Genomic DNA, 25010 nt, shown 5'->3' on the forward strand with positions numbered 1-25010 from the left:
TTGTTCAAAATACAGATTTTTTTCCATTTTATGTCAATAGGATTGCATCTGAATTTAGGGGGATAGAACTTGCATTTTAATAAGCCCCTGGGGGAAAATTTTATACACATACACATTAAAATTGAGATTTTTAAACACAATTAACATTCCTCCTCCTCCTTCAATAAAATAATCATCGGTGGAGGATGGGGCTCAGGATCCCAAAGGAGGAGGTAGAGGTTTGTCAGAGATGTTTCTTCCGTCCAGAGAGGCTCACCAGCAAATGGAAAGGGGAGGAGAAGGGGTAAAACCGAGTGAGTCCTAGAAAGCTGGGGGCGGAGTATGCGCCTCCTTCCAAACCCTCATTATCGTCTTGAGCAATCACCGGACGCCACGCGACTCGCTGTCCCGGGGCCACTGTCTCTCCACCCTCGCGGAAAACAGGAATGGGGTGAAGAGGGCGGCGCTGGGCCACATGCACAGGAGTGGAAACTGAGGCTCAGGGAAGCCTGGGTCCGGTACCGAGCCTGCATAGCAGGACGCTGGAATCCCAAGGTTCGGCCTCAACCTGCCTGGTCGCCAGGGGGCGCGGCCCTCCAAACCCCCTTTTGTCCTAGAAGCTTTGCCACCGCGCCAGCCTCCTCCAGGGGCCGCAACTCCAGCCCCCCATCCACTCGGGAGCGCGATCCTTCCTCTCTAGTCTCAGTTTTCTCATCCGCTCCCGGTGTGTGTGTGTTGGGGGATAGGGAGCGTGCGTCTGGGAACACAACAGTGGGGGGCTAGGCAGCGGGATTCCCCACGGGAAAGCTGCCCAATCCTTCCCCGGGACTGTTGAGACCCTGAACCGAAACAGGAGACAAACGCCCCCGGCCGGGAAGAGGCCCCAGCCCGGATTTCCCTCTGGGGTGGGGCTGCAGTGACTCATCCCCCTCCCCCCTTTCCCCGGTTTCCTTGTTTGCATTTCTCCTCCCGGCCACGTGGCGGCCAGTGCAGCCACCCACAGCCCCTTCCCCGGCATCCCGGCTGCGGCGCCCCCTGCAAACACCTAGGGGTGCTCCTGCTCCCAGGGGGCTCTCGGGGCTCTGGCTCAAGCCCGTTCTACATACCAGGGGGTCCCGACTCCACTCCCCGCCGGTGCCCGCCCCTTCCCCTACGCACTCCCCTACTCAAGGCAAGGCGCCTCCTCCCGCCCCTTTGGCCCGTCTGGGGAGGAGAAGGGGGCGGGCGGCGCAGGGGGTGTGACAGCTCCCGTCCGGACCAGTGCCAGCTGCAGCCTTGCTTCAGCGCCCGGTGCCAGCTGGCTCTTTCGTCCGGGACGAAGGCTGAGGCTCGGGGCTCCTTGTCGCTGGGGTGGGGGGGGTTCCCCCCCACCACGTCCCCAGCCTTCCACACACCCGACAGGAGCCTCTCCACTACCTCGCCCTGCATCCTGCTGTCCCGGCAGCAGGTCCAGCTAGGGACTAGCCCTAGTCGCTGCACACGGACTTACCCCCAGCACCCTCCAGGAGCCCCTTTCAGAGCTGACAGGGGCTCTCTGGGGACCCACAGCCTTTTGCTAGAGCCTGCACGGCTGTGCGAGCTTGAGGAGGAACATGAAGGTGGGTGAGGTGGGGTAAGGGTTGAGGAGGGCCAGGAGAGGGCGGGAGAGGAAGCTGACATGGGAGGGAGTTTGGGTGGGAGCGCGAGGGTTGGTCAGGGGTGAGGGAGGAGGGGAGGAGAATGGTTTGAGCCAAAGCTGCGTTTCTGGGGGATCCAGTGAGCCCACAGCCTCATACTGTGCAGTGGCAGAGATCCCTGCAGGGGCATGGCCAACGGGATGGGACAGAATTCCAAAGAGGACTGAGGAGGGCCCATCTTCTCCTGGGCCAGCGGGAAACCCCTCAGTGCGCCAGACCGGCAGGCCCCAGTGAAGGTCTTCCTGTTCCTCCCCCCCGAGCTCCTGGCAGGCTTGCTGCACCTCTGCCTGACCAGTCCAGGGGACTCTGAGGAAGTGGCTCTGCCTGGGGCAGTTGTGCTGTGGTCCAGCTGCCCCAGCCCTGTCCCATGGCTGTCTACCTTCCTCCCCATGTCACAGGTGGGCTGGCCAGGTGAGAGCCGCTGGCAGGTGGGCCTGGCTGTGGAGGAGAGCCCAGCTCTGGGAGCACCGCAGGTGGAAGGCCTCCCTGACGTGGTGCCGGAAGGCACACTGCTGAACATGGTGTTGAGGAGAATGCACCGGCCCCGAAGCTGCTCCTACCAGCTGCTGCTGGAGCACCAGCGCCCAAGCCGCATCCAGGGGCTTCGCTGGGTGAGTACCCTTCACCTGCCAGCGCCTGGACTGTGGTGTGGGCATGCCGCTGGTGGCCCAGCTTGCTCTGGGGTCGATGTGAATTGCAGCGCTTGGCTGCAGTGTGCGTGGGTGGCTCACACAGCTGCAACGTGTGTCTGTGTGTGTCGTGCCGAGTGTCACCATTTGGGCATGGGGGAAGAGGAGAGGGATTTGTCAAGTATCTGTCACCTCTGTGTGCCAGGCATTGAGGTAGGTGCTTGTGTGTTCTCTCCAGGTGGGAGTAGGAGTGGGAGGTGCGGGGGCCAGGTCAGGTGGGGGGTGAGGTAAGCTGGCTTACTGTTCTGGGTATGTCACTGTGGCAACATTCTCCTTTAGGGAGCAGGTGGGCTGTGCTAATTCTGCTTTTCAATCTTGGGGTGAGGGTGTCATGTGGACACTGCTTGGCATCTGGTTTTGCGGGGCTTTGAGAAGGATTCTGAGAAATTTGGAGAATTTGAGATGACCAAAGCTCCCTTTGCCGGTGAAAAATGTCTCTGGCGCTGAAAGAATGAAAGTGAGATCAGGAGGGGGAAAGAATGGTGGGGTCTGGTAGATGGGAGAATAATGGCCGTCCCATCCAGATCAGCAAAGAAGCTCTCCCAACCACTCAGACTTGAGAGAGTCACTTCGTTGGAGATTCAGTTACATGTGTATTATGTGCGCCCACCCCTGTGTATGTGTGTGGGAGGATGGTGGAGTTCCAGGAAGGTACCTGGGTAAGGACTGGAGGGAAGGCAGGAGCTGGTGACAGAATTGGGAGAGCTCATCTCTTATCCGCAAGTCCCTTTGGAAACAACCGCCACTTTCTCCCTTCCTTCCCCTGCCTTTGCCCAACTGCAACTTATATTTACCAAAATATGAGACTGAGTTGGGAAAACTGAGGCCCGCCAACATAAGGGGGTCCTTTTTGCAGCTGGAATGGAGAGAAGAATCCAGGTGTTGGTCCCCAGCCCCTCTTACTGAGGTCTTCCATGCCGTGGGTCTGGGTTCTGCCCCAACCCCTCTGGCTCTCTGGGTCACTGGCAGTGACTATTGCTTGGAACCAGTGGGCTGGAACCCTCCCTCCCTCCTTCCCTCTCAGGCTATAATTACTTGTGCTTTTCCTGTCCCCTTCCCTGCTTGTAAAGGCAAGGTAGGGGGCAGTGGGGAGGGGGGAAGGTCAGGTACCAGGACAATGAGGTCACTAGAGGATCCCCTGGGACCTGAAGTCTGGGAGGGGGTGGAGGAGGACGCCAGACTGTCTCCTGACTCTCCCAAGCCCCCAGAATTGAAGGTCGGGCATTTGTGGGGAGGCCGGAAGGGTGGGGGTGAGGGTTACTGGAGTGTGAATGGGGTCAAAGGCACAGAAACAAGGCCCCTTCCCTGCCAGGTGGGGGTCAGTGAGTAGAGGGAACTTAGGTTTTTAGAGCTAGAGGCAGGTGGCCACTCCCTGTCCCATGACCATCTGTGGGACTGGAGTGGGTGGTTTCATTCCATTGTGCCTGTGTCTGAGAGGCTCTGGGTACCTATAGAGCTGTACTTCTTACCTCTTGATGATGCCTTTAGCCCAGGAAGTGCTTCCTTGAGGGAATAAGTGCCAGCTGTGAGTTTGTACACACAGGGTGAAGGAGGCGGAGCCTTCCCAAGGGGACAGTGCTGAGAGTCCTTCAGGCCAGACCACCCTCTTAGAAAGCCAAGGGGAAATCCCGTCAACCTCTCAGAGAATAAATCTGAAGATAACTCTTTCTGTTTCTATCTAGACCAGGGCAAGGGAAAATGAAAGCTGGGAAATGACAGGAGGGCTTGCAGTTAGATACAGGAAGGACTTACCAACTATGGCAAAGGTGACACTGGAATGGGATAGATGCACATTTTCTTTGGGAAATATGGGGGTGGGGAGATAAGATCTTATCTGATGTCTGGGTGTAGGAGGAAGATCAGGGTGACCTCTGGTGGGTCTTTCTGGCTCAGGGAAGTCCAGGATGCTTCTCACTGAGTGACTGTATTGGGGGAAAAGGCCCTGTTCTTGAACTTCGAGAACGCTTTCATCCAAACTGTCCAAATAATGGTAGTAGCAGTAGTCTATAGTAGTTATGTCCCAGGCACCACTGGAATAGCTTCCCTTCATCATATCAAATCATCCTTACAATAACCCTGTGAGATAGGCACTGATGTCATCATCCCACTTCATAGATGTGAAAACAGAAGCACACAGACGTTAAATGACAGGTCCAGAGTTCTATAGTGGCTGAGTGACAAAGCTGGGCCTTGGTCCCAGGCAATCTGGCTGCAGGGTCTAAGCTCATCACCACCATGCCATACTTCCCTCTTAATACAGATAGTGACACACCCCAAGGCATCACCCCACCCCTTGCACCCTTCCCCCGTCACCACGCATAGCCCTAGCCTGGGACCTTAGCCATGGCCCAAGGGAACTGGTCTGACGGGTCCCCATGCTACTTGGCTTTGTGCCTGTCCCTCTGTGTCTGTCAGCCCTGCTCTGACACTCATCGACAGGGCGGGAAGATGGGACAGGTCACAGTGCTGGTACCAGGGGAGCCAGCCCCTCCTCTTCCACCTCAAATCTTTCCTGTCCAGGAATGAGAGGAGGAGGTGGGTGAGGACTTTCACCCTGATCCATTCCGGCTGCTTCTTCATGTACCATGGTGCCCCTTAGAGAAGTGTGCTGAGGACCCCTGAGCTAACACTTGGGGTTATCAGACTATGGGGTCAGCCATGGTATAGCTTTTTTTTTTTTTTTTTTTTGGCACTATGTTTGGGCAGTAGGGCCCATCAGGAAATAGTAAAGTTTGATCAAGTCGCTTAACTTTTACTAAGCAGTTACTATGAGCCAAGCACTACTCCGAGTGCCTTATATTATTCACTCATGCGGTCCTCATAGCCCTATGGGATTGTTACAATTATTATCATCAACCCCACTTTACAGATGAGGAAACTGAGCACTGAGAGCCTCGATAATCACTGCAAGGTCACACAACAAGGAGGTAATATGAGAGTCAGGATTCAAACTCAAGTTATCTGACTCTAGAGCCCACACTGCCCCTGAATAGTAGCCCTTCCTCCTCCATCCTAGAAGGTTCCAATGCATGTGAACATTCTAGGGGAACGGGGGGGCTCTGACAACAAACCTACCTAACTTGGTCTAATCCAAGCTTACTTGCCCATGGAACTTTCCTGAGAGTACCTCTACTGTCTCTGTACATGGCACACAGGGTGCAGGGGGGAAAAGGACATGGGAGTCGGCACCAGGGGAGACAGCAGGGCATAGTGCTAAGAGCATGGCCTTTGGAATCAGGTACGGGTGTGACTCCTGGTGCCCCTGTTTACCAACTATTAGGGCAGGTTATATAACCTCTGAGCCTTTTCTCTAGCTGTGAAACAGGATACAAATACCTACTTTCAGCGTCAGCACTGGGAGCAGAGTTATTCATTAGAATCTTCCGTTTCTTTTCTTTTTTTTTTGAGTTGCAGTCTCACGCCGTCGCCCAGGCTGGAGTGCAGTGGCATACTCATGGCTATCCCAGCAGCAACCTGCTGGGCTCCAGCGATCCTTCCGCCTCACCCTTCCAAGTAGCCAGAACTACAAGCTCATGCTACCATGCCTGACTAATTTTTTATTTATTGTAGAGACCAGGTCTGGCCAAGTTGCCCGGGCTGGTCTCGAACTCTCTGGCTCAGGCAATGCCACTTGCCTTGGCCTCCCAAAGTGCTGGGATTACAGGCTGAGCCTCCAAGTCTGGCCAGAGTCTTCCATTTCTAAGTAGTTGTGGACTCTGGGTCAGTTCCGTCATCTCTCCAGGCTTCTGCTTTCCTTGGCAAAGCGAGAGAGATGCCTTCAGCTCCCTTCCTCGGCGCTGATGGACCAGGGCCTCTGTTTTCTGACCAGCGTGGCATCCCTTGGGAAAGGACAGGAAATGACCAGCCTGGCCACATGACCCAGTACCTCCCCTCCTCCTGTGCCCTCCCAGGTCAGAATAATACCAGGAAGGGAGCTGGGGCTGGAGCCTGGGTTGAGGGCACCGAAGGGAGTTGGAGCAGGGACTGGGCCACCTGGGCATTTGGACATGAACAACAAGAAGTCATTAGTACTCAGGCACTGTTTGTCCCGACACAGGGGGCTGGCTGGGTAGCATTCCTGCCCTTCCTTTCTTCCCGGCTCCTCCTCCTCCTCATTTCCTGTCATTAAGTCTCCAGGGTTCTGTGTCTGGCACTGGGCTGGGTCCCATGACCCGGGCAGGGATACCCTTGGGACACCTAGTGACTTCCGCCCAGCTCTGAGCCAGGCGCCTGCACATGCCAGACCTCAGGTCTCTGCTTGGGCATGCCGTGGCAAGATGCCCAAGCCCAGAGCCCTGCCAGGACCAGACCTGGTTGTGCCCAGCTCTCCGGCCAGGTCCTTTTTAGGGATCTGGGGACAGATGGGAAGGCAGGAGAGAAGTTGCTGGTGAGAGAACGGGGAAGGAAGAGGAAAGGGGCAGGTGCGGTAGGTGGAGCGAGACCAAGAATGCGAGCGCTTCTGGGTGGGAACTTGACTTTGTCCATGGCTGTCCAGGTGTCCCAAGTATGCGCGACTAAGCCACACAGGGCACTTCACCTCAAGACTTTTGTTTCCTCCTAAGTCACAGAGGACAGGCAATATCAGCTCTGCCTATTTCACATCTGGTCCTATTTGACATAGATTGCAGTGACACCAAGGAGGTGGACATGCCTTATAAACTATAAAGTGCTCTGCCTTTGGACAGGCTCACGGAGGGCAGGACATCCTGTCCAGGGCTGTTCACAAACCCCAGTTCTCAGGAGGCAGCAAGAGAAGGGTCAAGAAGGGCTTTTATGGCCAAGGGACATGGGTCCAAGAGTTTCAGATGCCTTGGTAGATACCAAGGGCAGGGAAACTTTGTTCACTAATGTTTCTGTGGTAAAGCCCGTCTTCCTGAGGAGTCTCATGTGCTGCCAGGGCCTTACTCACTCTGGCAGGGCATAGGCTGGCAGCACCTGGAAGAAGAAAGGTGCCTTCCAGCAGGCGGCCCCACCCCATGCTTCAGAGATGAACAATGGCTGACATGTACACACAGCTATGTGCCAGGCTGTGTTCTAAACATTTGATGCATATTAACTCATTTAGTCCTTCCAAAAGCTTTTGAATTGGTATTATTAGTATTTTATAGATTTTATAGATAAGGAAACTGAGGCAGGAAGGGGTTAAATCACTTGTTTAAGGTCATGCCTCCAGTCAAAGGAAGACAGGTATTTGAATCCAAGAACCTGCCTTTGGGGTGTGTGTGTTTGTGTGTTTTAGAGATGGGGTCTTGCTCTTTTGCCCAGGCTGGAGTGCAGTGGCTTGATCATAGCTCACCGCAGCCTCAAATTCCTGGGCTCAAGCAATCCTGTTGCCTCGCTTCCTGAATAACTGGGACTACAGGTGCTTGTCACCGCATCCACTCAGCTGGGGGTTTGTGTATTTTTAGTTAGAGTCTCACTCTGTTGCCCAGGCTGGAGTGCAGTGGCACACTCACAGCCACCGCAACCTCTACCTGCTGGGCTCAGGCAATCCTTCCACCTCAGCCTTCCAGGCAGCTGGAACTACAGGCCTGTGCCACCATGCCTGGCTAATTTTTTGATTTATTATAGAGACGCAGTCTCGCCAGGTTGCCTAGGCTGGTCTCAAACCCCTCGGCTCAGACAATCCTCTCGCCTCTGCCTCCCAAAGTGCTGGGATTACAGGTGTGAACCACTATGCCTGACTGGGGTTTGTGTTTTTAACAACCAAGGCCTGCAGAGGCCAAGGGCCCTGCCCATGGTCCTGTGGGTGGGCGCAGAACCTAACTTGGGATCAGGTCTCTCGAGCTATTCACTTCCTGGCCTCTCATGGGTCTTCTAATCTCATGTCTTCATGCTCCTTCTAGCTCCCTCACTTCTTCTCCCATACGGGGGCAGTTTACCTGGAGGTCTGAGCACACCTGGGCCTGAGTAAGCAGAACGGGTATTGTGGGTCTCTCAGCTGTAGGGATGCAGTCCTTGGTGCGGCCTGGTAATAGGGAAGGCAGGGTGGGAAGAAGCGATGTCTGGGGCCAGGTGAATATCTGTTTTGAATATTTGAGTGAATATGTTATGTTACAGATGTGTTGGGGGCCGGGGCTGGGGCCTAGGCAGGGGTGGGAGTGACGGGCAAGGACCAGTGTCCAAGAGCTGGACTTGAAGGCCTCGCCTGATGTGCACACTCCTCCTGCTGCCCTCAGACGCCGCTCACCAACAGCGAGGAGTCTCTGGATTTCAGCGTGAGCCTGGAGCAGGTATAAACCTGGGCCGGGTGTTGCTGGGACCGGGCAGCACCACAAGGGGTTCAGAGCCTGAGCCGGCCGTGCCCTTCCTCCCCGCAAGGCTTCCACGGAGCGCCTGCTCAGGGCTGGGAAGCAGCTGCACCGACATCTCCTGGCCACCTGCCCCAACCTCATCCGCGACCGGAAGTACCATCTTCGGCTCTATCGGTAAGTGGCGGCCCTGCCCGCCTCCTCCAGTTCCGACTCTGTTCCTGCTCTAGTCCAGGCACCTGGGCCTCACCCTGCTTCTAGCAGAAGAGCTAGGCTTGGGTCCAGGAGGCTGCCTTTCTGATGTGGAGGTCCTCCCTCTTCCTTCTCCCCTTCCCCCCTCTTCCCATTGGATTCTCCCTCTTCATCCCACGCCCTTCCACTTCCCGCAGGCAGTGCTGCTCTGGTCGGGAGCTGGTGGATGGGATCTTGGCCTTGGGTCTCGGGGTCCACTCCCGGAGCCAAGCTGTGGGAATCTGCCAGGTGCTGCTGGATGAAGGTGCTCTCTGCCATGGTGAGCCCGAGCCCCAGGGTGGGGCACCCCAGGTGGGCAGGGGTGAGGACAGGATGGGGCAGTCCTGGGGAACGGGCATCACTGGGGGAGTACTGAGGGGTGGTACTGCAGTGGGGGCCTTATACCCACATGGCCTCAATTTCCTCTCCTCCCCCACGTCTGGGCCTCTGCCCCCCAGTGAAACACGACTGGACCTTCCAGGACCGAGAAGCCCAATTCTACCGGTTCCCCTGGCCAGAGTCCGAGCCCACGGGAGCTCATGAGATGGAAGAGGAGTTGTTGGCTGAGGCTGTGGCCCTGCTTTCCCAGCGGGGACCTGATGCCCTGCTGACGGTGGCGCTTCGAAAGTTGTGAGTCCATAGGCCTGCACTCCACAACCCCAGGCCCCACACTGCATTTGGATTCCATAGTTTCTCAGATTCATCTCTGAGGGGAGCCCTTACTTGTTGCTGGCCCAGAAGAGCTGAGCTCTGGGCTCCCTTCTGCCACGAACTCGCTGCCATGGACTTGCACCCTCCCCCAGTCTGTTTTTTCATCTGTAAATGAGGGTGTTGGGCTGGGAGGATCTCTGAGGACCCTTCACACTCAGAGACAGTTGTGGCTTTGGAATCTGCAGGCAGATCTGGGTTCAAATTACAACTCGATTGGATACTTGCTGGGTGACCGTGGACTTTGTTCTGCTTCTGTTGAGTAAGGACAGTCATGCCCACGTCACAGGAGCGTTGTAAGGATGGCATGAGACAATGCATGTCAAGTACTCAATACAGGGCCAAGCACACACGCACACTCAGTGTGTTAGAACTGTTGACAGTGCTCACAGCTGAGGTACCATCTGGCATGAGGCCTGGCTGGGTGGTTGTGGTGGCTCCCCAGCCTGGCCGGGCCCAGAGTTCACCACGTGCTTTTCCCTCCATGTCCACAGCCCGGGACAGCGCACAGACGAGGAGCTGGACCTCATCTTCGAGGAGCTATTGCACATCAAGGCCGTGGCCCACCTCTCCAACTCGGTCAGTTCCACCTTCCCCAGTCCTGCCCCATCCAGGAATCTCCTTTTGTGGCTCCCACTGCTGGGCCAGAAGGCAGTTCCCTCCCCTCAGCTATGGCTTGACATTTTCATTCTGATTTCTTGCCCCCAGCACTGCCCTATCTGAAAATCCATCCACCTCTTTCTGCCCATTTTCTCCACTTGCTTTGTCTCCTGCCAAGTCCCAGGAATACCTGATCTGGCCACATGTCTGTCCTGGTACTTGTGTCTTTGAACCTAACCTCACCCCTAACCTGGCCGCCTTTCTCCTGAAGTCACTGCCGCTGAATTTGCCTCTCCCCAACCCACAGGTGAAGCGGGAATTAGCGGCTGTTCTGGTCTTCGAGCCACACAGCAAGGCAGGAACCGTGTGTAAGTCGGGTAGGGATGAGGAACCAGGTACAGGACCTGGACCCGGAGGGGTGGTGGGCGCTGGGAGGGCTATGTCTGAGCTGTGCTTCTTTCAGTGTTCAGCCAGGGTGACAAGGGTACCTCGTGGTACATTATCTGGAAGGGATCTGTCAACGTGGTGACCCATGGCAAGGTGGGTCCTCCCTCCCTCCCATCCTAGCCCCCAGGGTTATAACTGCTCCCTGGTTGATGTCCTCTTGGGCAGTGCCTATGCTGACTCCAAGCCTGGGACCCCATGTGCCCGCTGTCTGGGTTATTCTCCCTGCCTGGGTCTGTCCTGGTGAGAGCTGGGTGGGCATGGGCTGAGCCTGAGACCTGGCTGTAGGGGCTGGTGACCACACTACATGAGGGAGATGACTTTGGGCAGCTGGCGCTGGTGAATGACGCACCCCGGGCGGCAACCATCATCCTGCGAGAAGATAACTGTCATTTTCTACGCGTGGACAAGCAGGACTTCAATCGCATCATCAAGGTGCTGCTGCTGGGGGCAGGGAGGGCAGGGGTCTCGGACCCAGAGAAGGGGTGCGGGGTGGGGGGGGGGTGGAGAGAACCCGTAAGTCAGAGCAGGTGGGAAATGGAGATGCTGGGAGGATGGGGGAGTGGCGCCCATGGCTCTGGACATGTGAGGAGGTGAGGCCCACAGCACACCAAGAAGGCCCCATGAAACCCGTGACGTTAGGCTGGGTGTGGGTGACCGAGGGAGTGGTGGGCTTGCAGGGCGTGAAGGACTAGGCTGCCAGGGGAGCCAGGGCTGTGGGGGTCGGATCCACAGAGGGAAGGGTAGAGGTGGGGGGGGCAGAGTCAAAGCGGGGTTGGGGAAGGACTGAGGGTCCTTGTGAGACCCTTATGGGGCTTAGAATCTGGAATGGAGGTGGTGGGCAAGAGGGTCTAAAGCTGGAGCCATGGTGTGCTGAGCCCCAGGTGGGCTTGTTCTCCAGGATGTAGAGGCAAAGACCATGCGGCTAGAAGAGCACGGCAAGGTGGTGCTGGTGCTGGAGAGAGCCTTTCAGGGCGCTGGCCCCTCGCGCCCCCCAACCCCAGGCAGGAACCGGTAACATATCCACCATGCTCCTCCTCCACACCCTCTCTCCCTCCATCTTCCAGTCTTTGCTTCCTTCCCTCCCATGTGCTGTCCCTGACTTCTGGCCACCCATGGGTGCAGAGGCATTGAAGAACTAGGATGCACCCCTGAGTCAGCCTCTCCCACCCATCCTAAAGTGGGGCAGGGCTGGCAATTGGGAAGAGAGATGTGATTGATTATTGATGTCTGCCTGGGTGTGTGAGTGGGGAGTAATAGCATAAGTGTCATAGATGGCTGTTTCTGCTAGGTATACAGTGATGTCTGGCACCCCAGAGAAGATTCTAGAGCTTCTGTTGGAGGCCATGAGGCCGGATTCCAGTGCTCATGACCCAACAGGTAGGGACAGGAGACATCCTGTCTGCTCTCTGATTCACTGGGTGGTCAGTGCAGCCTGGGAGAAGGCCAGGCACCCTGTGTGTGACCTCAATGGGTGCTGGATTGATTCATTCAGCCAACACAGGCAGGGATTTCTCTTATTTGTGCTTTCTGGCTTAGGTGGGGAGTGCTGCCACAGGGTCTGGGCATTGCTGGCACCTTGCTTATGGTGGGACATGGGGAGCTATGGGATGTGTGCTCAGCCGACATGGTCTCTGATGCCTCTGCCCATCCCATACCCTGCCCTACAGAGACATTCCTCAGTGACTTCCTCCTGACCCACAGTGTCTTCATGCCCAGCGCCCAGCTCTGCACTGCTCTCCTGCACCAATATCCTTCCAGTCCCAGGGTGACATTGTGCGTGGGGGACAGGATGGCAGGTGGAATCGAGACAGAGACTCCCCCATCAGTGTGGCTGTGCTGAGCCCTCTGAAGTGCCAGCCTTGTGCCAGGTCCAGCTTGTTGGGGCCCCAGGCCTCCTTTACCTAAGGCGCAGTGGGTGACCCAGTTGGATGTTGTGGTTCCCTTGACTGGTACCTACCTTCCACGCGGAGCCTGCAGGAAGCTGTGAGCAGGAGCGTAGCACCTACATCTGCAACAAGAGGCAGCAGATCCTGCGGCTGGTCAGCCAGTGGGTGGCCCTGTATGGCTCCATGCTCCATACTGACCCTGTGGCCACCACCTTCCTCCAGGTATCTAGGAGGGAGGCAGGACTGCACCGGGCTGCTGGGGTAGACGCAGCCACAGCCATCTCAGTGAATCTTGGCTCTTCCTAGAAACTCTCAGACCTGGTGAGCAGGGACACCCGGCTCAGCAACCTGCTGAGGGAGCAGTGGCCAGAGAAGCGGCGACATCATAGGTAACACCTATGACTCTGCATTAACTTGTCATATCCATGACTGGTGGTGCAGCGGGGGACTGGGTGTGCATGCTGTGGGGTCAGGCACTGGGCCTCAGACCAGGCTGAACCCCGTGTTTCAGTTTGTTGTTTCCGTCAGTCCCCTTGCCACCCACCCTCATACCACGCGTTCATCCACTGTCATGCACCATGTAGTCATTCATTTGTTCTCATGCGTCATGCAGGCACTCACTTGCTCAGTTTCATATCATACACGCCTCTGCTGTTTGCACTTCCTCCACTCACACACGTTTATTACCCAGTACCCTCAGTGCCAGTTCCTGGCATCCCCGCCCAGTTAATTTCCTAGAGTTTACCTCCCCAGAGATTTCCATGGGGACAGTTGAGGTTCAGGTGCAGAAGGACGGGGGCTCACCTGAAATAGCATATGATCTGGAACCTTGGGTCCAAGCCAGCCTGTCATGTTTTCCCGCCCCTGTTGGTCTTGGAAAACCAGATTCTGGGGGTTGGTTTCAAGCCCATGTTTGCCGCTCTCTGTGTGACTCTCACCAAGTTGTGCTCACATCTCTGAGCTGCTGTGAGGGTCGGATGGACTCCCAGGGCGTCCCTGCCCCTGTGTGGTCTCCCTTCCCTGGGGATACCCAACCTCGCTCACTCACCTCTTTTCTGTCTGGCTCTGCAGGTTGGAAAATGGCTATGGAAACGCGTCTCCCCAGATGAAGGTGTCTGCCAACATCGTCACCTCTGCCGGCCCCAGCTTCTTCCCTCTTCGCCTCCCGGGACCACAGGCCCCTCCTTCATTCCCCACCCTGAGGGGCTCTGCGTGGGTGGTGGGTTCCCCTCCCTCGGGTGTGTGACAGTGTTCTCGGGGGCACTTGCTGTGTGTTGTACCCAGGGCCAGGCCCCACCAGGAGATTCAGAGGCCTAAGGCGGCTCCTTCCTCTCTCGCCCCAGAGGGCTTTTATTCTTTTAGTTGTGTCCACAGTTAGAGCCTGGGAGATGAGGAATGGTGGCTCCGGTTAGCCTTTGAGGCTTTAGGGTTCCTGGTGGCTGGTGCTGCTGGGAGCACAAAGCAAGGAAAGGCCCCTCCCTGAGGAGTCAGAGGTGGCCCTGGCCATTCCCAGTTGGGGCCGGAGGGCAGGGGTGAAGGGAGATGAGATGTGACTGGAACCAAGATTCAGGTGATGGGAGAAAGGACTAGACAGGCAGGCTGGGTTGGTGGTGGAGGGTGCTGGGCTGGGAATCAAATACAGGTGGTTCACATGGCCAACGGGCTCCTTCCTGCCCAGCTGCCTGTCCGTCCACCCTCCTGCTTGCTGGGGACTCCCACTGACTCGTGCTCACCCCAGGGCCTTGACACTCGTCCCTTAGCCCAGGAGATCCTTTTTCTGGCTCTGTGCCTAACTGGATTCTTCTTGCTGTTCCGACCTTGGTCGAGACAGTGCCTTCTCAGAGAGGCCTCCTCCCTCTTCCTTCTTCCCACTCTCCTCCAAGGTGTCTTCTATGATTGTCTTCAGAGCCCTGTCACCACATGGCACGGTTTTGTCTCCTTGCTTATTGCCAGGCAGTATTTGTCTCCTCCCACTAGAAAGCGACTTCATGGCGAGGTGCCTTCACCTCTGCCTCCCTGTGCTCCCTTACTCAGGGACCACTGGGGAATCACCCTGGCATGCCAGGCACTGGGCTAGGTGGCCTGTGAGGCTCACAGACATGGAGGACAGAGCTGTCAACAGCCTTGGATGTATAGTGACAAGGGCAGGGTCTCTGAAAGCAGAGAGGGAAAGAGCTGATTCCAGTGTGGGTTCGGGACATGTACCTGGGTAAGTGACCGCTGGCGTGAGGCAGCAGGAGGTGAGGCTGGAGGAAGAAGAGGAGCCGGGCTAGCAAGCCTGAGAGGGAAGATCCCCAGGAGAGGGGGAGAGAGAGCAGGACCTGGAAGAAGGCAGAGTGGGGCAGGGCCCCTAGGCCAGGGAAAGGGGTCTGGGCTTTGTCCTAAGAGCTGTGCAAGCCAGGGAGGGGTGCGAGCCAGGGACTGGCAAGGTCTGCTGCGTGTTTTGAATAGGTCGGCCAGGGAGCCTGGCTTTATCCAGCAGACAATGACTGCCATTGAAGCTGAATTAGGAAGCTTAACCAACCCTGGTCAAGCAGATTGGAGGAAGAGGAGGCCTGGGGCACCTGGGAGGGCCAGGAGGAGACTAGCTGGCCATGGTATTAGGTGAGGCACGAGGCCTCATGGCCTGTGGATCTGGAAGCAGCCAGGGTGCGGAAGAGTGGGCAAGGAGACCCATTTCAAAGAAGAGTCTCCAGAGCAAGGCAACAAGCCAGGGAAGGGGGAGGAGCCCAGAGCCCAGGAGAGTGGCTGGGGAAGGAGTGGTCTGGGCGACAGAGGACCCAACAGGTGGTGGGCCCTGGATGTGGATGGATCTAGAAGGTGTCTGAGACCACGGCTTGGAGAGTTTCAGCCCTTGGGAGTCAAAACCTGAACCCGGATGCAGGTGGTGCAGGAACAGTGAGGAACTCCGAGGAGGGCCCTGGGGTTTGGAATCTAGGGAAGAGCAACGGACTGAGGCCTGAACCCATGCAGAGCTGGGAGGCAGAAAAGCATCAGTACCAGAGTGGGAAAGAACAGTCGGGCGTGTGAAGAGGCGCCTGAGTTGGGAGCCTAGCCTGGCGGGAGCTGTCTTACCAACCGAGGTTTGGCAGTGGCTTCAGTCACTGTGTTCCTGCTGTGGGATGGGACAGGACCGCTGACACAGCAGTGTTGGATAAGAGCTCAGAGGGAGGGAGGAGCAAGAGGGACTCCAACTTTACCACTTAGAGGCTGTGTGGCCCTGGGCATGTTACTTAACCTCTCTGAGCTTCATTGATCTCATCCATAAAATGGAAATAATACTACTTTTGTCAAAAGGCAATTGTGAATATTTAGATACTTAGAATGGTGCTTGCCTTGTAGTAGATGGTAGCTGAAGGAGGGAAAGGAAGAGAAAACCAGCATTGACAGCTGAGGTTTCCATCTTGAAAATGCTCCGGGCCTGTTTGGCAGAGGGGAGGAACACCCATGAAGGGCACGCAACTGCCCCGCTCTAGGCCTGCTGTGTTTTTGCCCCCTGTTCTCCTTGGTCCCAGGTGCCTTCCCTGGGCTCGGGTGGCTGTGGCAAGCAGAGCCTTGTGGTGTGCGTGCTGCGCGGGCCCCGCTCTTGATGACAAGGGCCCTTGCCGTCCCCTCCCCGCATGCCATCCTCTCTGTCCACCCAGCCTTATTTTCTGTTTTCCCTTCCCCCCAGGCCAGGAACATGCCCATTTGGCTTCCCGGCCAGGATGAGCCCCTCCCCAGCGGCAACTCTGCCATCCGAGTGGGGGATAAAGGTTGGTGGCCTGAGGCAGCCGGGCAGAGCCTGACATCCGTGCCCTGCTGTCCCTGCCTCCCGTGCCCTGCTGTCATCACCCTGGATCCTGCGTGCCTGGGCCAGGGTGGCACCTCGACTCCCAGGCTGGGCTCACCCCATGCCGTGAAGCTCTATGAAGCTTCCTCCTGTTCTCACCACTGCTGCTGTCTCCCTCCTGGGGTGGGGAGACCTGGGGCCTCCCTCCCACCCGCTCCCACAGCTCAGCCTGGTCTCTTCTCCAGTGCCCTACGACATCTGCCGGCCGGACCACTCAGTGCTGACCCTGCAGCTCCCTGTGACGGCCTCTGTGAGAGAGGTGATGGCGGCGCTGGCCCAGGAGAACGGCTGGACCAAGGGGCAGGTGCTGGTGAAGGTCAATTCTGCAGGTGGTGAGTGACATCTCCAGATAGGCCCCAAGGGAGGGGTCCTTCAGATCCGAGTCCAGATCCCCCAAGTTAAGATCACTGATGTCATTATCATCTTTCTCATCTTCCTCAATATGAATGACGGTTAGTGCTAGTGGCAGGTGTATTATGTCTACTCAAACTATTTCTCACGTGGTACATAAGAGTGTGAGCCCTCGGGCCCACCACCTACGTTCTGTAGTGGCCCTCTTACTCGCTGTGTATTCTTGGGCAGGATGCTTTGTCTCTCTGTACTCAGTTTCACCATCTGTAAAATGGGCATGATAAGAGAACTTGCCTCCTAGAGGAGTTGTGAGGATTAAATGAGTTAATCTAGTAAAGTTTTTCAAATGGCATCTGGCACCTTGTGACACTTGTGTTATTTGCCACTATTGTCGTCATTCTTGTCTAGTCATGTAATCCCAACTGATAAGAGTCTTGTGAGATATAGGGACTTAAATCCTATTTTCAGCCAAGGAAACTGGAGCTCAGGGGGGTTGAGCCATTTCCCCAAGTTGACACCGCAAGTGAGAGTGTAGCTGGACTTGGAACTTAAGTAAGCTTCATTCATTTAGTCATTTGGCAAATGTGTTTGAAGGTCTGTTATAAACAGCAATGAGTTAGGAGCTGCACAGCAGATAAAGTAGATCGGTTTGAGGGTTAAGAGCGTAGACTGGACTGTTAGACCTGCAAAGGAATCTCAGGCCCACCTGGTACTAGCTTGTGATGCTGGGCAAGTTGCCCAACCTCTCTGAGCCTCCATTTTCTCATCGGTCAAAGAAGCACTGTAATTGCATCTCACACAGGGTGGTCGTGGCTATGAAGTTAACTAATGAGTGTAAAGCCCCTAGCATGTGCCTGGCACGCTGTCAGTGCTTCGAACACGATAGCTTGAGGACTATTGAGACCTGCCTTCAGAGGACTTGGACAAGGAAAAACCACAGTTCCCTACGAAGGGTACAGGCCTGACAGCTGGAGTCCAGGGCAGGCAGGAATGAAGAGCATTCAAAGAATGACACAAGTAGAGATGAGAAAAGGTAGGGTAGAAGACAGGGCACCTGTGTACTCTGCTTGGAAAGCACTGCCCTCTGGTGACCACCTGGTAAGTTGCAGTTGCCCAAAGCCCATATTGATTGAGACCCTACTATGTGCCAGGCCCTGTTTAGACCACGGATCTCCAAACACTTTGACATAATGTCAGTAACATAAATATATATATATATTTTTTGAGTTGGAGTCTCACTCTGTCACCCGGACTGGAGCGCAGTGGCCGCTCCCGGCCACCGCAGCCTCGACCTGCTGGGCTCTGGCGATCCTTCCGCCTCAGCCTTCCGAGTAGCCGGAATGACAGGCATGCGCTACCACGCCCGACTGATTTTTTTCATTTATTGTAGAGATGAGGTCTCGCCAAGTTGCCCAGGTGGGTCTCGAACCCGCGGGCTCAGGCAATCCACTCACCTCAGCCTCCCAAAGGCGTGGGATTACAGGCTGAGCCACCGAGCCCGGCTAGTAACATATTATTTAATTCAAGCCTCCTACCATGTGAATATTTGTTTATAAATCATATACATATATCACTACACTACTGCACTATCCTTATAAAGCTATACACAAAATGGAAATGCAAAACAGGCAGGAAAAATAAATCTAAGTGTTTATATTTTTCCTGGATATCTGGATGGTCTTATGTGCCTCACCTTGGAGCTCACTGGTCTAGGGACTGGGGACTCAGTCCCAGTGCTCAAGGAGCCAATGAAAATCAACAACGGGGCACAACTCATCAACAAGGGTACCTGCATGATCAATGTTTATATACCTAACCCTGAAATGTACCCCACATCTTTATAATAAAAATTTATAAATAAATGAAATAAAGAAGAAAGAAAGAAAAGAAAAGAAAATCAACACCAAACTTACGTAAAGCATTTCCCAATTTCCAAAGGGCTTTTCTACACATCATATACTTATAGTCACTATTTCTAGAAATCATTTCATTTGACTCACAGTCTCCATTTTACAAGGAGAAAAATGAGGCTCAGGAAGGTTCAAACCCTGCCTGAAGTCCGCCTATCTCACCAGCAATCCCTCTTCATCCTCCTTGAGTGTGCTGCCTGGGGCACCTGTGTATTCAGAGCACCTGCCTAGGACTCTGACACCCTACTGGGAAAAGGGACCTCCTGCCCTCCCAATAGGGCCTCTGCCCTGGCCTCCAGCTGGTCCTGACCACTCTCCTCCTCCAACCCAGCGCTGCCTTTGCTCTCTCTGCAGATGCCATTGGCCTGCAGCCAGACGCCCGTGGTGTGGCCACATCCCTGGGGCTCAATGAGCGGCTCTTTGTTGTCAGCCCACAGGAAGTGCATGAGCTGGTAGGGACCAGGCAGTGTGCCAGGGCCTAGGGAGGAACTCTGTTTTGGGGGTGGCAGGAGCGGGTCCTGGGGAAGGGTCACAAGGAGAAGAGGGAGGGGCCTGACCGTGGCTACTGCTGGGTCTTCAGGGGGAGAGGAAGGAGTGGACCTCAACTGATGGGGTGACTCCAAAGACTGGGGGTGGTGCTGGCTGGGAGCTCCTAGGGAGAAGGAGGACCACATGAGTTAGGGGCTCCCCAGGGGATAGGAGCCTTGCAAGGAGAGGTCCCAGCATTGGGGAGCTCCGCCCTCCGGCTGCTATATCTCCTAGAGGCCCCCAACTCCCTGCAGGACCCCTGCTCTGGGTCTTTGTCCCAAACCCTCTCCCCCCACCCTGTGCTTCCCCCCCCACCCCTGGTCCCTCAGGCACCCCCCTGAGCACTCTCCACCTGCAGACCCCACACCCAGAGCAGCTGGGGCCCACGGTGGGCTCTGCTGAGGGGCTGGACCTGGTGAGTGCCAAGGACCTGGCAGGTCAGCTGACAGACCATGACTGGAGCCTCTTCAACAGCATTCACCAGGTGTGGGAGGCGGAGCTGGGGGTAGAGCAGGTGGGGGTGGGGAGGGGAGCAGATGATGGTGGGGAAGGGGAGCAAGCGGGGATGGGGAGGGGAGGAGAGCAGGTGTGGATGGGGGTGGGGAGCAGATGAGGGCGGAGCTGGGGGTAGAGCAGGTGGGGGTGGGGAGGGGAGCAGATGATGGTGGGGAAGGGGAGCAAGCGGGGATGGGGAGGGGAGGAGAGCAGGTGGCCGGGTACCTAGCCCCTGCATGCATGCTGCCCCTCCCAGGTGGAGCTGATCCACTATGTGCTGGGCCCCCAGCACCTGCGGGACGTCACCACTGCCAACCTGGAGCGCTTCATGCGCCGCTTCAATGAGCTACAGTACTGGGTGGCCACGGAGCTGTGTCTCTGCCCTGTGCCTGGCCCGCGGGTGCAGCTGCTCAGGAAGTTCATCAAGCTGGCTGCCCAGTGAGTCCCTGTGGGGTGGGTAGGGTGTGGCCAGGCCCAGGGCTGCCTTTTCCTAAGCCAACGTCCCTGCTCTACCCAAACCCACCCCCTTTGTTCCCCGGGTACCCTGGAGCCTCTGCCTCCCCCACCCCATTCAGCCTAGCTCCCTGCAGAGGCTGGCCTGTCTGAGGGTGCCATGAGGGTGGCTACTTCCCTGAGGGTCTCTGGGTCTTCTCCTCACAGCCTCAAGGAGCAAAAGAATCTCAATTCCTTCTTTGCCATCATGTTTGGCCTCAGTAACTCAGCCATCAGCCGTCTGGCCCACACCTGGGAGGTAGGTGTGATCTGGAGGCCCACTCATGAGGTCTGGCCTCAGCATCTTCTGGGAATTCTAGCTGAGGGTGGGCCTCCTCCCCGCCACAGAATGATGGCAGCTCTTCTGTCTCTCGTCCACAGCGGCTACCCCACAAAGTTCGGAAGCTGTACTCCGCCCTCGAGAGGCTGCTGGTGAGTGCTTGGCCCAGCCTGGCTCAGTCCTGTCCTCTAGAAACCCCGACCCTTGGCTTCTCAGCAGTTCCTCTCAGTGGCCCTTGTCACTTTCAGGGTTCCCAGCACTGGCCCAGGGCCTGGTTCCCTCTAGCCCATGAGTCTGGGGGACTGACTGAGAAGGGGTGTTCAGCATCAGGTGGGAGTTGCAGAGTGGCCTCTATCCCTCAGGGTGTCTGTGTGGGGCATTTGCTGTACCCAGGAGATCCTGTGTGGAGGGGTCAAGTGTGTGGGGCATCTGGTGCTGAGGTCTGAGGCGCCAGGGGCTGTGCTACCTGAGGACAGGACCCCAGGGCCTGCTAGCCTTTCAGGAGCCCTAAGGGCCTTGTAGTCTAGACCAGCCCAAAAGGAGAGGGGAGGGTCCGGGGCTGAGCCTTCTATCTCCAGGAGGTTTTGAGGGTGTTGAAGTTTTCGACAGTGTTCAGGAGAGAAGTGGACCAGAGGTACTTTGTCAGCAGAGCCCTGGGAGCTCTTGAGGAAAAAATTCGCCTCATGGCGCTCCAGGGCTTCAAAGGAATTTATTCTCCAGAGAAAGAGAGGAAAAAAAGATACACTGAGAGAACACACAGAGAGAGGGACAGACAGACGGAGAGGATAGAGAGAGAGACAGAGACAGAGACAGAGACAGACAGAGTTTTCCAAAGCACCTTGAGACCCCTGTGACTAATGGCCATGAATTTCCTTCGGTCTAACGGGAGGTCAGAAGCCACATACTGGCCTGCAGCAGCGCCTGCCTGGGTGACATCTGGGGCTGAGGAGAGGCTGAGCCCAGAATCTGTCCGCCTTCTGTGGGGATGGTTGTGCGGTCCCTCCTCGGTGGTTATGGTGTGCGGGACTCCCCTCACTGCGGCTTCTTCCCCAGGACCCCTCGTGGAACCACCGGGTGTACCGACTGGCCCTCGCCAAGCTCTCCCCTCCCGTCATCCCCTTCATGCCCCTTCTGCTCAAAGGTAACAGGCCACCCCGCCTCCATCCACCCTCCTCGCTTGTCTGCATCTACCCAGGCTGTGGGGTGACTCTGCCTCGAGTGCCACCACCTTGGGGAGCACGGAGATGAATGAGGGGTTCCCAGGCTGGAGAAGTGCTCGGACATGAAGACAAATAAGGGGCCTGTAAGATGAGGCCTGAGAGACAAAGGGAACGGCTGTGGGAGTGGAGGGCAGCACAGGCAGGACAGGCCCCAGCCATCCTCACTGGCCCCTTATCTTTCCTGGGCCACAGGAGGGGCAGGAGTTTGGGGATCTATGAACAAAACCCATCTCTTTGCAGACATGACCTTCATCCACGAGGGAAACCATACACTAGTGGAGAACCTCATCAACTTTGAGAAGATGGTGAGTTCAAGGAGAGTGGGCATCGGCTGCTGGTGTGGGTTGGGCGACATGACGGTGCCCTGGGAAGGGGGCAGGGCTGGGAGGCGTCTTGAGTTTGTTATGCTTAATGTGAAGATGAATATGTCTTGTTCAATGGTTCCTGCCTTACTCCTGTGCACACTGGAGGGTCTGCTCTGCACTGGGGACTGCGAGGTGACAGCCTCAAATATCTCACTGCTCAATGAGCTTGCCTTACAACTGTCTTCTCTCTAAGCCCTTCTTGGCCTCTGACCTCTGGCTGGTTCCTGCTGGGCCTCTGGGTGTGCTGAGGTGAAGCAGGCAGGACCCCACCTGCCACGGCCCCCAGTCCTAGGAGCCCCTGGTTCAGAGGGACCTTGGACTCCAGCTGCCACGCAGGGCAGGACAGGGTTTCATCCCTCAGGCCAGAGCTCAAGCCCTTGTGTTGTCTACAGCGAATGATGGCGAGGGCTGTGCGGATGCTGCACCACTGCCGAGGCCACAGCACTGGTGAGAGGGCTGGTCCCCCTGGGTGGGAACCCCCCATGTCCTCTGTGAGGCTCCAGCATGGCCCTGATTCCCACCTCTCACCCCACCCAGTGCCTCTCTCACCACTCAGAAGCCGCGTTTCCCACCTCCACGAGGACAGCCAGGCAGCAAGGATTTCCACATGTAAGTGGGAGGAAGATGGGAAAGGGGCTGATAATAGTTAGCCATGGCTGGCATTTCCTGAGATCTTGCCACATGCCAGGCACAGAGCCATGCACTTCTAATGTTGGTAATGGTATCTCAACATAGAGATGAGGAAACAGACTTGGACGTTGGAGTAACTCCTTAAGGCCACCCGATTAGTTAGCAATAGGGCCGGAACCAAGCACTCTTAGACCTGCCTTGGTTAGATTGAACCTCAGTTGCACAAAATGGGATGAATCATATTGCAGGGTTCATACCACACTGCCTCCCTGACTTTTTGCTCTATTGTATGTGCGCATTTATTCTGGTAATATAATGAACACCTCTGGGCCCAATCCAAGTCTGAGAACATTGACAATAACTTAGATCTCCTGCTGTCCACTTGCTCCTCCCCCAACAAGGTAACCACTATCCTGAATTTTTTTTTTTTTTTGAGTCAGGGTTTCATTCTGTTTGCTGAGCTGGAGTCTAGTGGCATGATCGAGAGTCACTGCAGCCTTCATCTCCTGGGCTCAAGCGATCCTTCTGCTTTAGCCTCCCAAATAGCTAGGACTACAGGCACATACCACCACACCTGGCTTTTTTTTTTTTTTTTACTTTTTGTAGAGACGAGGCCTCACTATGTTGCCCGGGCTGGCTTTAAACTCTTGGGCTCAAGCGATTCTCCTGCCTCAGCCTCCCAAAGTGCTAGGATTACAGGTATAAGCTACTACACCTGGCCTCTATCCTGAATTTTGAGTTATTCATTTTCTGTTTTTAAAAATAGCCTCTCTCTCTCTCTTTGTCTGTCTGTCTCTCTCTCTCTCTCTCTCTCTCTCTCTCTCTCTCTCTCACACACACACACCTACCTTTTAAAGTCCCTCATATCTAATACATGTATTATGACAAGATGTTTAGTTTTAGTAACTTTTGAACGTAGTAAAGGGGCGCCATGCTGCATGTGGTCTTGGGATCTGCGTCTGTCAGACTGAGCTCTGAGCCTCAGTGCTGTTCTGTCCCCTACATCCATGAGGGGACGAGCAGGGACAGCTGTCTTTGGGGATTGGTGCTAGGAAGTGGTGGCTGGGCGGTGGAGGGTGGGAGGCTGATGTGGCGCCTTGGAGTGAGAGGGACAGGTTCTGCAAAGCGGTGTCAGTGCCTCCCTGACCGCTCTCCCCCACCAGGCTCGGAGCAGTCCCTGAGCACCCGGAGTCCGGCCAGCACCTGGGCTCATGTCCAGCAGCTGAAGGTCATCGACAACCAGCGGGAACTCTCCCGCCTCTCCCGGGAGCTGGAGCCATGAGGCGCGGCTGGGGCTGGAGCAGGCGCTTCCCTCCGGGAAAGCCAGGGCGTGACGGGCCAGGAGGCCCACAGGCTGGCCAACAGCTGGGCAGGGCTCTCCGCAGAGTGGACTCGAGGCCCTGGAGCAGGCGGCGTGGAGGCAGCTGTCCCCTGTGATGACTGGTGGCTAAGGAGGACCTCGGAATGAACTAGAGCCGGGACCCAAGGCCAAGGAATGGGGGACAGATAGGCCCTGGGAGTGGGTGGGAGAGCTGAGCAGCTGGGACTTTGTGTTCAACAGAGAACTCTCCACACCAGGTTTTTTCCAGATTCTGTGCCTCTGGCTTTGTGGTCCAGCTGTGGCCAGGCCCCTGTGGTTTGTTTTCACAGTGAACTGAGAAAGAGGAACTACATGTGTGTGTGGCAGTGGCAGGGGCCTGGGGTGGGAGCTGGGGGTGGGTCCTGCTTTGCTTTCTACAGCATCTGAGATAAACGCCTGGATGTGGGCAGGGCTGTAGTGTGTGGGAGAGGTGGTTCCTGAAGAGCTTTGTTGTTACCATCAATGAACAATGTGTGTGTGTTCTGAGGCCATGAGGGGTGTGACTGGAGGCCAAAGCCCTGCCATCTGGGAGGGAGCTGGGAGGAGGAGCAGCCCCACTATGCGGCAAGATCTCTGGGAGACCAAGATGGCTGATGCTCCCCAGATGCACCCCCTGCTCCCACCCCCTCTGGCCACAGGGCCAGCTGAAGCCTGGAGCCCCTGTCAGCAGCCAGCCAGGGTGACCATCAGCTCTCTGAGGTGGTCCGATAGGATGCAACTAGCATCTTCCACCTTCTTCCTCCTCACTCCAGTTCCTGCTCCTCTGCCCTGGAGCACATCCTGGCCTGTGGGGCGGTCTTCAGTGGGGGCTTCTAGGTGGCTAGTGATAGGGACAACGCTGAGGTCTAACAGGATTTCTCACCCATGATGAGAATGTTCCCAGCAAGCTCTGTTAGAGTGGTGTCCTCTCTTCCCCCTTCAGCACTACCGTGGGAAACAAGGCAGAGCCCACCCAGGAAGCTCCAGGCAGGGGCTCCACCCTCTGCTCTCCATGCCTGGAACCTGGCAGCAGGGGGCGCATTGTCTGGTGAGAGAGAGACCTCATAGCCTCTGGCAGGACTGCTGAACAGGTATTGAGGC

General features: G+C 56.2%; 1 protein-coding gene across 2 annotated transcripts; it reads left to right on the plus strand.

The window, feature by feature from the left end:
* Positions 1-1052: 1052 nt before the first annotated feature.
* On the plus strand, positions 1053-24416 carry RAPGEF3 (Rap guanine nucleotide exchange factor 3). 2 transcript variants are annotated; one of them, XM_021710306.1, is made up of 28 exons: positions 1053-1577; positions 2054-2266; positions 8524-8577; positions 8666-8772; positions 8985-9106; positions 9285-9456; positions 10029-10113; positions 10442-10502; positions 10598-10674; positions 10867-11013; positions 11480-11592; positions 11870-11958; positions 12249-12327; positions 12539-12689; positions 12774-12856; positions 13539-13578; positions 16141-16222; positions 16485-16631; positions 18915-19012; positions 19447-19572; positions 19840-20021; positions 20244-20334; positions 20457-20507; positions 21409-21496; positions 21816-21880; positions 22333-22387; positions 22478-22549; positions 23734-24416. In XM_021710306.1, exons 1-28 carry the CDS (start codon positions 1572-1574, stop codon positions 23850-23852), a joined length of 2775 nt encoding a protein of 924 aa, XP_021565981.1. In that variant the 5' UTR covers positions 1053-1571; the 3' UTR covers positions 23853-24416. The 2 variants fall into 2 exon arrangements, with proteins under 2 accessions (XP_021565981.1, XP_008051925.2); XM_008053734.2 differs by lacking the exon at positions 1053-1577 and having other exon boundaries at positions 1677-2266.
* Positions 24417-25010: the final 594 nt, after the last annotated feature.

The sequence above is a fragment of the Carlito syrichta genome, unplaced genomic scaffold (assembly GCF_000164805.1).
Source record: "Carlito syrichta isolate Samal-C Ts95f unplaced genomic scaffold, Tarsius_syrichta-2.0.1 Scaffold288413, whole genome shotgun sequence".
NCBI lineage: Eukaryota > Metazoa > Chordata > Mammalia > Primates > Tarsiidae > Carlito > Carlito syrichta.

Coding starts and splice junctions, on each gene's coding strand:
- RAPGEF3 (XM_008053734.2), top strand. CDS start 2,045: ATGTCACAGGTGGGCTGGCCAGGTGAGAGCCGCTGGCAGGTGGGCCTG. Junction 12,328..12,538: donor TGCACTGCTCTCCTGCACCA/ATATCCTTCCAG, acceptor ACTGGTACCTAC/CTTCCACGCGGAGCCTGCAG. Junction 21,497..21,815: donor CATGCCCCTTCTGCTCAAAG/GTAACAGGCCAC, acceptor ATCTCTTTGCAG/ACATGACCTTCATCCACGAG.